The sequence below is a fragment of the Taeniopygia guttata genome, chromosome 1 (genome assembly GCF_048771995.1).
Source record: "Taeniopygia guttata chromosome 1, bTaeGut7.mat, whole genome shotgun sequence".
Taxonomy (NCBI): Eukaryota; Metazoa; Chordata; class Aves; order Passeriformes; family Estrildidae; genus Taeniopygia; species Taeniopygia guttata.
In genome coordinates, this window is record NC_133024.1 from 115,556,356 (window position 1) to 115,567,823 (window position 11,468).

General features: G+C 56.6%; 1 protein-coding gene across 1 annotated transcript; it reads right to left on the reverse strand.

Annotated features, from left to right (window-relative positions):
- Positions 1–617: 617 nt before the first annotated feature.
- On the reverse strand, positions 618–7,512 carry LOC115490576 (olfactory receptor 52B2-like). Its single transcript, XM_072916969.1, is given in 7 exon segments — positions 618–1,732; positions 1,735–1,863; positions 1,866–2,081; positions 2,084–2,131; positions 2,134–2,223; positions 2,226–2,304; positions 7,501–7,512. Coding segments are annotated over 7 exon segments (819 nt in total). The 3' UTR covers positions 618–1,487.
- Positions 7,513–11,468: the final 3,956 nt, after the last annotated feature.

Here is an 11,468-nt window from a genome sequence, read left to right on the forward strand (position 1 = left end):
CTGTTTTGGTCACAGTGGTCCCCACCGTGGACACGACTGCACCAGCAATTCCCCTGTCTTTAACCCTTTTATTTTGGGGGTGAAAATGAGGCACATCATGAGCAGTGATCCCTGCACTGAGCCAGAGGGGTCAATCTGCTGAGGTCTCAAATTGCAACTGAGGGTCTAGAAAATGAGACTTTTACCATAAAAAAAGCTTAATTCATTTAGCTTCTAAGATGAGGCCTCATACACCTTAGGCAAATCACTGAACTAATTTTTGCTGCTCAGAATGAGAATCAATGCCACTCAAAATGGGAATAAATACTGCCTCTGTCCTTCTGCCTTCCCGAACTGGCAGGTCTGGGCACCCTGCAAAGCCTCTGGCTGTCCTGTTGGGTGGCTGTGTGGGTGAATTCTGACTGGAACATTAAGCTGCTGCCATTAAATGAGCGATAAATTGGTAACAAATTAAATACACGTTGCTGCAGAGAAAAGAAGGGGTTGCACATGTGGCTGCCCCTGGAACTGGCCCTGGCTGAAGGCCCTGGAGGGCAGAGTCAGCCTGCTGGTGTCTCACAGCCAGCCTGGACCAGGCAGCCCGGGTCACCCGTTCACTTATCATTTCTTCACAAAATAGCAGTGCCATGGGTAACCTCCAAGCAACAAGAAACAAAGTCAAGCTACTGAAAGAAAAGTCTTGTGTTCCATCTCAGAATGGCATTAGATTTCTTTTTTGGCTATTTTTAGAGAGAGTTACGTGCTCAGTCACATGTATCACCGCACCAGAGCTGCAGCTCTGCTCTGGGGGACGTTGCTCTGATGCCTCCAGTTGCTGCTCCAAACTGATGCCCAGGAGATTTTTTAGCTCCAGGGAAGCAGCTACTCTGCAGCAAGAGCACTTTTAGGATTTGGTAACAACAATTTGTTTCAATGCCACTCTGTGATTCTTCTGAGAAGGATTTTTCACTGGCATGTTTACTCAAAGTGAGGTCAAATGATGCAGTTAAGGAATAAAAACACCCCATGAATGCTGAAGTGCAGCACTTGGTTTTATTTCTGTATTACTCCTTTAGGAGATTTTTCAATACTATGAATTTTGATGAAGAATAAATCTCTAAGATTAATTTCATTATACATGTGTCATTCAGAAGAACACATTCATTATATGTCTTTCCCCCTGAGTCCAGATTTATTGTCACACCACAGTGGAATTCCACCTACCTCTTCCTTGTAGGGGATTTACATGGGAACTTCCAGCTGCATATGAGGGAAAATCCCTTTGCAGTGTGGGTGATCGAGCACTGGAAGAGCTGCCCAGGAGGCTGTGGGGTCTCCTCTGGAGATGGCCAAAGCCACCTGGCTGTGATCCTGTGTCACCTGCCCTGGATGAGCCTGCGTGAGCAAGGGTCAGGGGAGCTGATCTCTGGAGGTCCCTTCCCACCCCAGCTGCTCCATCAGTCCGGGGCTCTGGGGTTTCCCAAAAGTGGCATGCTTGGGGTGAGTTCTCATTTCTTGGATCGCTCTCCTTCCATTGCCAATCTGCCATCCTGATTTTTGCCTTTATCTTGCATTCTGCACAAACCTGGGGACCGTGATGTGAGCGTGTCGGGTGTTCTGTGTTTGCCTGGGCTCGCAGACTCGGGATGCTGCCTGAAAGAGCTGAAAGGGAAGATGAAGCCATAGGAGACGGCGATGAGGGCCAGGTCCAGCAGCCCCAGGCTGAAAGGCAGGGCGAGCCCGTACCAGACCAGGCCAGGCGGGCAATGCCCACGTGCTCGCAATAGGTGTGCGGGATGACGCTGTGCCCGCAGAACGGCAGCCGCCTCCGCAGGAAGATGCAGGGGAAAATGACGCAGAAACCCCTCAGCAGAGCCACCAGCCCTGTCTGGCCACGGCGGACGGCGTCAGCACCGCCCCGTACCGCAGCGGGAAGCAGATGGACACAAAGCAGTCAAAGGCCATGGCCAGCAGGATCTTCAACTCCGCTATGGTGGTGAAGTGCAGGAAGAACATCTGGGTCAGGCAGGCGCTGAAGGAAATCTCCCTGCCTTGGAACAAGAACAGAGCCAGCATCTTGGGCACCGCCGTGGTGGAAGCGTGAGGTCGGCGACGGGCAGCATGGCCAGGAAGAGGTACATGGGCTGGTGAGGCTGTGCTCTGTCCAGATGGTGAGCAGCAGGACACCACTGCCCAGCAGCGCTGCCACGTACACGCAGCAGAACGGGATGGAGATCCAGACTGCAGCTGCTCCATGCCCGGGATGCCCTCCAGGATGGACATGTCTGGGGTCAGGCTGCTCAGGTTGGACGGGGGCATGTTCACCTGAAAGCAAAGCAGAAGATACTGCAGAACATTATTTTGGAGTGCTTGAGCTCTTCCAGCAGCACCAAATGCCTCGTGTGACCTGCTGTGCTCTGCAGAGAGCCCCAGCCAGAGGCACAAAGCCAGGCTGCACACCCTGTGGCCTGCACTGTGCTGCAGGGTGTGCTTGCACCCCGCTCATGTGAAAACCAGCGTCCAGATCTGCTCCTCACTTGGTTTTAACACAACCGTTACACGTTTTTCTTCCACGTGCTTCCACTTCAGGCAGTGACTGGAGACAGAACCAGCTCCTGTTGCATGAATACTGGAATATTTCTGCGTTCTCTGAGTCCAGAGGAGAAGGAAGAAATCGGGCAATGAGAGAGGAATGGCCAAGTGTTTGCAGGGTGAGCAAGATGTTCTCAGGCACTGAGAGTGGGCAGTTCTAGGGCCCCTGGGCTCAGCTGGGATAGAGATCAAAATTAACTCCAGGTTTGGAGTTGGCTGCCCATGTTCCTTGTCTCCAAACTTCTCTTTCCCTCCCCTTTCAGCTCTGAGACCCAGTTCAATTTTCTTTGCAGCATTTTTCCGAGCAAATCCGGCAGAACTAAAATATAACCAGGCAGTTGGAAAGACCTTTGTGTCAGAAGAAAAACCTGTGGGAGATGGAATCCTCCCTCCAGCTAAAGGAAAGGAGGTGCTGCTGCCCTGAGAGCCCTGAAGAGCCCCAGAGGCTGAATCAGACCCAAACACACAAACTAAGATGAAATGTGAATGTTTTCAGCAACTTCTGCATTAACACTCAGGTCTTAAATCTCAAAACTCAAACCATAAGGAATTATCCATAACGCAGGAGGAAGTGGGGTGAGTGCTGAAAAGCTGTGATGTTGTTGCACACCAAAATATTGACTCTGTATATGAAAAAACAACTGTATCTTCAACAACAGGTTGGATTCCCTGTTCACATTCAGTTTAACATCTAAAATATCCTGAACCAAGAAAGTGTCAGGGAAACACAATATGGCAGTGGATCATCTTTAAAAATAAAATTAATCAAAATCACACTTGATTTTATGATAATACTAATTATTATGTAACAAAAACTACTATTCTCTAATAATACCAGCAAATTTTGTAATTTTTTAAAAGTGGTTCAGTATAAATATTGCATCAAACGAAAACAGATGTGAGGTGTTAACAGAAAGGATATTACTAGTGCTGGGAGCTGGCAGCTGTGCTGCCATGCCAACAGCTCAGCCTCTGTGGCAAAATGCAAATATTAAACTGCAAATAAACAGGGATGCAGCGGGAATCTCAGTGCACCCAGGAGCTCTGCACCAAAGGAGTCCCTCAGCTTTAGACCCTTCCCGAACCCATCAGAGCCCTTCCTCACGATGCACCAGGTCCTTTCCCATGAGCCAGCCTCGCTGGAAACTCGGGTAACACACTTCTCAGAGCAGCTCTAAGGCTGCAGCTCGCACAGCTCTGCCCAAGCCGCTCCTTGGATTCGCCTTCCCTAAACCCCTTTCCTTTTACTCAACTCGAAGCAGTTCCCTAAAACACGAGCTCCATCTGCCCCGGGATGCCGGGAAGCTCTGCGGGCTCTGGGGATCACTGCGGGAGCGTTTGGAGCTACAGGAAGGACGGAGAGGGGCAGGAGAGGGGCAGAGAGGGGATGGAGAGGGGCTGGAGAGGGGCAGAGAGGGGATGGAGAGGGGATGGAGAGGGGCAGAGAGGGGCAGAGAGGGGCTGGAGAGGGGCAGAGAGGGCTGGAGGGGGGCAGGATAGGAGCTGGAGGGGGGCAGGATAGGAGCTGAAGTGGGGCCGGCTCCCCCGGGTCCTGGCCCTGGGTTGGAGGTCAGGGCAGCGGAGCGGCGGCGGGGACAGGGACGGAGGGTTCCTGCGGATTCCGGGGGGTTCCCTCGGATTCTGGGGGTTCCTGCGGATCCCGGGGATTCTCCTTAGCACGGAATGGAACCGCAGGCACGTTTCTCTTGCACGGAGGGCGCGTCCGCGGCTCCGTGCCGGGGCCGGTGGTCCAGCCCAGCCGGCGGCACCGGCCCCGGGCATCACCCGCGCGTGGCTCCCGCTGCCGCTGCCGCTGCGCCACCACCTCCGGCCCGGGGCCGCGGCTCCAGGGACGCTGTGTCGCTGTCCCCACGCTCAGCAGGGACGGCTCTTCCCCCGATTCCACTTAAGGGCAGCTCGGCAGCTCCGCGCCAGCCTCTCGGTGCGCGGAGATCCCTGCGGCCCCGGGGCCCCGGGGCAGCTCCGGGGGAGGAAGGGAGCGGCGGTCCCTCCGCGGGGCCCAGCGGCTGGGGACGCTCCCCGTCCCTCTCGGCAGCCCCGGGGCCAATCCCCGGTGCTCCCCGGTGCCCCCCGGGGCCAATTCCCGGTGCTCCCCGGTGCTCCCCGGTGCTCCCCGGTGTCCCCCGGGGCCAATTCCCGGTGCTCCCCGGTGCTCCCCGGTGTCCCCCGGGGCCAATCCCCGGTGCCCCCCGGTGCTCCCCGGTGCCTCCCCGGTGCTCCCCGGGGCCAATCCCCGGTGCTCCCCGGTGCTCCCCGGTGCCCCCCGGTGCCTCCCCCGCCCCTCGGTGCCCCGCACACCGGGAGCTGCCGCTCGCCGCGGCTCCCGACGGCTCCGTGTGCCCCCAGCCCACCGAGCCCCCCCCCCCCCCCCCCCATCCTGGGGACCCCCGGCACCGCCGGACGGGGCCCGGGCGGGCGAGCACCGGCGGCTGCGGGAGGACGGGCGGGCGAGGGGAGCGCTGCCGAGCGCTCTGCACGGAGCTCTGGAAGCAGCATCCCCGAGCGGAGTAAAACTTCTGCCGTGCAGATCGCTCTCGGTGATTAATTGGGCAGAAGGAATGTGGAAGTTTCCAAATTCCAGATTTGGAATGCGGGAGGAGGTCTGTGGGCTCGGCTGCTCCAGGGGAAGGGAGGGAGAGTTCTGGGCTCGGGATCGCTCCTGGCACTGCCGGGAGCGGGGTGGCATCGCTGCCCGTGGCAGGGCGGTGAAACGCCCTTCGGGGCGCCTCCCAAACCCAAGCCGCCCTGCCACACGATCCCGCTAATGCCCGGACCCCGTGCCCGGGGTCAGCGGTGGCCACCCCTCCCTGCAGCCCCCAGGGATCCCCCTGTGCCGGGGCTGGAGCCCACCCCTCTGCAGGCAGGATCTCCCGCAGGCAGGGTCATTCCAGCACTCCAGCCACCAGCAGTGGGGGTGGCACCCCCAGGGGACAAACACAGGCAGGTTTTGGCCATAATAAAGCCAAAAACTGCACGAGAGCACTGGTGCCACTCAGCATCCAACTAAGCCCCAAGGCAGGAGCTGCCACCCTGCTAAGTCTTGGTGAGGACCGCAGGTACTACAGGAACCATGGAATCACAGCACCACGGAGCAGGGTGGGCTGGAAGGGACCTTAAAGTTCATCTCTTTCAATCTCCTGACACCTCCCACTGTCCCAGCTGCTCCAGCCCCAGTGTCCAGCCTGGCCCTGGGCACTGCCAGGGATCCAGGGGCAGCCCCAGCTGCTCTGGGAATTCCATCCCAGCCCTGCCCACCCTGCCAGGTGACAACATCTGACCTCCCTGTGTCACATCACCCTCTGCTACTGTAAAAAACCACTCTCCACTTGGACTACTAATCCGAGTAAACCCAAAATTCAGGTGATGCCTGTCTGTGTGGCACTCATGGCTGGCACAGGGAGCCCAGGGAGCTGCAGGATCGCTGCTGCAGCAGGATCAGTGGGCAGTTAGTGTTCTCCAGGGGGAACTCTGGGCAGAGGATATCTGCTGTCCTGGCCAGGCTAGAAACGTGTGCCTGGAAGTGTCCAAGGCTGCTGCCTGTGCCAGGGACCGTGGGTGGCCACTAAAGGCCAGCACTGCACAAAGGAACAGATGGCAAAGGTTGGTTCCCAGGTCACCTCATCTGTGGGGAGAGCAGAACCATGACATGGGAGATGGGGCTCAGGGGACCCCAGCACCATTTCCACTTGGGACAACCCCCTCACCCAGCCACTTGCAACCTGCCCTGGCCAAGTCCCCTGAAAAGCCCCAGGGACCCTCCCTTCCTGCTCCAGACCCTTCTTTCCTGGTTCAGCAAACCCCCCCATCCTGTTGTTTGCCTCAGGGATGTAAAACACCCTGGCAGATCACACCCAGCCAGCCTTTGGGTCCCCCCGGGGCTCTGCTGCCAGCCCTACATCCCCACGCCTGGGCTCACCCCCTCTCCTCTCATGGGCTCCCAGCAATGGCATATCTTGGCAGCATCCGTGTTCAATTCCCTGTTCCCAGAGCAGACACCATCCAGCACCATCAGCAGAACAAATATTTACCCAGCTGAGAAAAAGTGTGTTTGTTTCAAAAGAAAACCAAAAGGAGGCAAATGTGTCTCAGCAACCCATGGTTCATTTCTTGTTTGTGTGCTGCAGAAAGAAGTCTCCACCGTCCCCAGGTCACTGCTCACTTTCATCTGCAAAACCCACAGACCAATGCTGACAGAGGGACCAGAGAAACCCAGCTGAGAGGCAAACCGCTCCCTTTGTCTGGGCTTCATTCACAGCTTTCAGGATATTTGACACTGACGTCAATTTTCTAAATTAAAAAAGTTTTCTTTCCATCAGAAATCTCCTGATCAGCTCCCAGAGAGCCCGGCTCGTGTCTCTGACTCGTGTCTCTGATGGCTCCTGAGGGCCGTGGGTGGTGTCCATGTCCCGAGTGTGCCAGGGGCCGGTGCCCCCAAAGCCCAGCACGTGTTTGCAGCCCCAGAGCTGCTCTGTGCTGGGCAGAGCCCCTGCCACGCACACCTGGGACAGGACACCGATGCCAGGTCACTCCCTGTCCCCACATCGGCTGGCTGCAAGGAGGGAACACTCCGGCTCGCCAGGACCCAGCTCTGGGCTGGGATCAGCCAGCCCCGGGCCAGCCGGGCCAGCCCATGCCAGGGACACCTCAGTGCTCCAGAGGGGGGAACAGGGCACCCCCTCCTCACCCAACAGGGGTGATGCCTTGTGAGGCTGCCCCGGAGCAGGGGCTGGGCAGAGCTACAGAATAAAGCAGGGATTTATTCCAGGATCTCCTCATGGACCCACCTTGGGCAGCACCAGAGCCCAGCCAGGGCTGCACCCAAATGAACCAAAATGGCCCCAAAATGGCCCCAAAATGCACGAGCGCTCCCGGGGGCTCTCCCTGGGATCAGTTCTGCTCCATTGGCACCTTGGAGTTCATTGTCCCATTCCAGCTTCAGCCCAGGCAGTCCCACCCTGCTTGTTTTTCTCTCTCCAGCCCACGCTGTTTGTGCTCCTGGGCTGAGATTTGGGTCATTTGTCCTTGGTGCCCAGCCGGAGCAGGAATTGTTTTGTCTCCCTGCTCTGTGCACACAGCTCGGCATCCCCTATATGAAGCTCAGACCCATACACTAAAGCAGCACAGAACCTGAAAAATATAAAAACTAAACCTGAGGCATGATTTACCCTCTTTAGAGGCTCAACAAGGCCTTTACCTTGCCAAGTCTCTATTCTAAATATATACTAATAATGGGTATTTAATAACAGACAAATATCTAACAATAGTAAACATCTATCAATATAAACATCTAATAAAAACATCTGACAACAGATAAATATCTAACAGTAAATAAACATCTAATACTAGATAAATATCTAATAACAGTAAATATCTAACAGTAGATGTCTAATAAGAACCTGTTTTCCTCTTCTCCCCAGCTCAGTTTGCCTCCCTCCATCCCCATGCCATTTCAAAATGTAAGCATTGACTGAAGAAAAAGAGAATTCATGCTTTGTTCCTGTTGCAGCTGGTAATTTACACTGCCCAGAGAGAGCTGGGATTGCAGGCAGGTGTTTCAGACTCCTCCTTTACTCTGGTGCCAGAGAACTCTCCAGATGCTGCTCACAACCCAGAGGTGTCTGTGACTCAAACCGGGTTTGCTCTCCTTGCCTCGGCAGCCCCAGGGAGGGCTGGGGCAGAAGGTGTTTAACGCCCCAAATGCTGGCACAGCTCTCAGGAAAAAGCTCCCCACTCCCTGCCCCAGCCCGGGCCAAGGCCACGCTGCTCAGGCCAAGGCAGCACCCACGGCTACCCAGAGGCACCTGCTGGCCCCACATCCCCCGGCAGATGCTCCAGGAGCCTGGCCCGATTTCCAGCAGTTCTGGGACCAAAGTCTCATTTTTCACAACAAGGCACTGCTGGGACCTCCACCCGTGCCCCTGTGTGACCCCGAGAAGCACCTGCAAGGGGGCTTTGCTCTAAATTCTGTCCAGAGGGGCTGGGGAGCCCAGCAGGACAGCGGGAGGTGTCCCACGGGGACTGGGCAGGGCCGGCGTGTGCTGGGCAGGAGCAAAGCTGTCCTGGAGCCAGGAGAAAAGCTGTCCTGGAGGCAGGAGAAAACCTCTCCTGGAGGCAGGAGAAAAGCTGTCCTCTCCTGGAGCCAGGAGCAAACCCCTCCTGCAGCCAGCACAGCTCCAGCCCTGCTGGTCCCCACCACATCCAGACCTGCCACCCTGGGGGCTGCTGAAGTGTTTGGGAGCCAGCCCAGGGACACTGCCCGTGCTGCCACCATGCCCCTGGATGGCTGCAGGACAGGCTGAGACCCTCGCTGGGGCCAGCATCCCCCAGGGACCCCCACCTCCTTCCCCCACAGCCCTGAGATCCCCCGGCCCCTCCTGGGGGGCCTTCTCCCCTCGATTAAATTAGCAAATGAATGTCTCTGCATCAGCCAGAAACCTCATTAGCAACGATTTTAAACTTGTGTTTGCACAACTGATACCAATCACACAACATCAGAGCCAGCATCTGGCCAATCCCTGCAGGAGCACACAGAAAATGAGACCTATATTGGAGGGAGGTTTTGCAGTTGGCCAAAGTCCACCAGCAGCTGCTTTGCTTATGATTTATTAATTCGTTTGTGTGGCATAATGGGCTCTATATCACTATGCTCTGAATATAAATATACTCGGGTTGCATCAAGCCTTGGGGTAACCTTTTTCAGGCTTGGGGTAACTTTATCGGCCCATGTGGATGCATCAGAAAATGAAAATCCATGTCTCCACGGAAGCTGAATGCCCAAACAAGCACTGATTGCCGTTAATTACATTCCTGCCCTTTTTCACTTTATTGATCAAGTCTCATATTCACTTTGCCATTATTTTATTTGAATCTAAAGGCAAATGAAGCTGTTTCAGATTTCTCTGATAATCCCATTTCTCTGTTAAATTTAAGCACACGAATTTAGGGTTTTCCTGGCTTAAGTGAGAAAATTTTCCTTTTTCCCCTAGTTTGGCTGAGCTGGAGCTACCTGAGGAAGGCTTGCTTGGCATCTGCACCAGGCAGCCAGTGAAAGAGAAGAGGGTGGGCAGAGACCAGAGACCACCACGGGTCTGGGGCAGGGCAGGGTGCAGGGAAAGGGGCTGGGGGCTGCCCTCCCTCCCTGCAGGGAGCAGCAGGACCCAGCTCCCAGCAGTGCCCCCATGCAGCACAGCACAGCGTCCCTCAGCTGCAGGAGCTGGGGGATTGTGGAATCACAGAATTACACGGGGTTTGGGCTGGGGGGGACCTTAAAGCATACTTCATTGCCACCCCTGCCATGGCAGGGACACCTCCCACTGCCCCAGGCTGCTCAGAGCCCCGTCCAGCCTGGCCTGGGCGCTGCAGGGGTGGGGACAGAGGCTCTCCGGGCAGCCTGGACCAGGTGGGGCTGTAAGGAAAAGGCTCCAAGAGCAGCTGAATGAGCCCAGGGCTGCCTCAGGGGAGCTGGTTCACAGCCAGCACTGCTCCTGGCGCAGACACCTACCTCGTGGGACACCTTTTAACTGGGAATAGTAAATATTGGGCAGTTTGCTTCATCAGGGTGCCCCTCCACTGTCGTGGCTCCTTCATCCTGGCTGGGCGCTGGCATTTCTGCTGCTGCAGCCTTTGAGACAGGAGCATCTCCTGCCTGCAGCTACTGGAGCTAGAGCAAAGCCCAGAACCAGAGCCACTGAAGCTGGAAAAGCCCTCTCAGCCCACAGAGTCCAACCATTCCCCAGCAGTGCCAAGGCCACCAATGACCCATGTCCCCAAGTGTCACATCCACAGGGCTGTGAAATCCCTCCAGGGATGGGATCTCACTTCTGTCCCAGGGCTGGACAGCTCTTCTGGGAAAGAATTGTCCCAAAACCCACCCTGCCCCTGCCCTGGCCCAGCCTGGGGCCGTTCCCTCTCCTCCTGTCCCTGTTCCCTGGGAGCAGAGCCCGACCCCCCAGCTGTCCCCTCCTGGCAGGAGCTGTGCAGAGCCACAAGGTCCCCCTGAGCCTCCTTTGCTCCAGGCTCAGCCCCTTCCCAGCTCCCTCAGGAACTCTCCAGCCCCTTCCCAGCTCCCTCAGGAACTCTCCAGCCCCTTCCCAGCTCCCTCAGGAACTCTCCAGCCCCTTCCCAGCTCCCTCAGGAATTCTCCAGCCCCTTCCCAGCTCCCTCAGGAACTCTCCAGCCCCTTCCCAGCTCCCTCAGGAACTCTCCAGCCCCTTCCCAGCTCCGTTCCCTGCCCTGGACACGCTCCAGTAGATCCACTCTGGATATGAAAGGATTCAAAAGCCTGGAAAGGCTAGAACAGCAGTGCCAGGTCCCAGCCCTGTTCTGTCCTGCTGCCCCAGCTCAGAGTGCCCCGGGGCACTCAGGTGGGCAGGGGGCTGTGCTCACACCTGAGCTCTGGGGGAGGGCACAGGGGCCTCAGCAGGTCGTTTCCCTGGGTATTTCCTACAACTGCACTAATGAAGTGTACTAATGAAGTGTACTAATGAAGTGCACTGACTGGAGGAGCCCTGCAGCCCCTCAGGCTGCCCCAAGGAACTCAGTGAGCCCTCACCAACCCATCCCTCAGGGTCCTGCACCACAGCCGCTCCTGCACCGCTCATTCCCTGCCCCTGGACCCCAGAGACCCCGGGGCTGTGCCTGTGCCAGCCTGGGCTGGCAGGGACCTGCCCAGCAGCTGCGAGCTCTGCCCCTGCTCCTGCCCCACACTGGAAGTGCCCTCGGACCCAGAACTGTTTGAACTTTGTGGGAACCACGGTGGAGGGGAAACTGGGAGCTCTGAGCTAGAGATCAGCAGACATTCCTGCTAAAAACCTCTTAAGTGGTTTTGTCCCCATTTCCGATTTTTTGGACCACTAGAATTGGGCCAGCTAGGAACC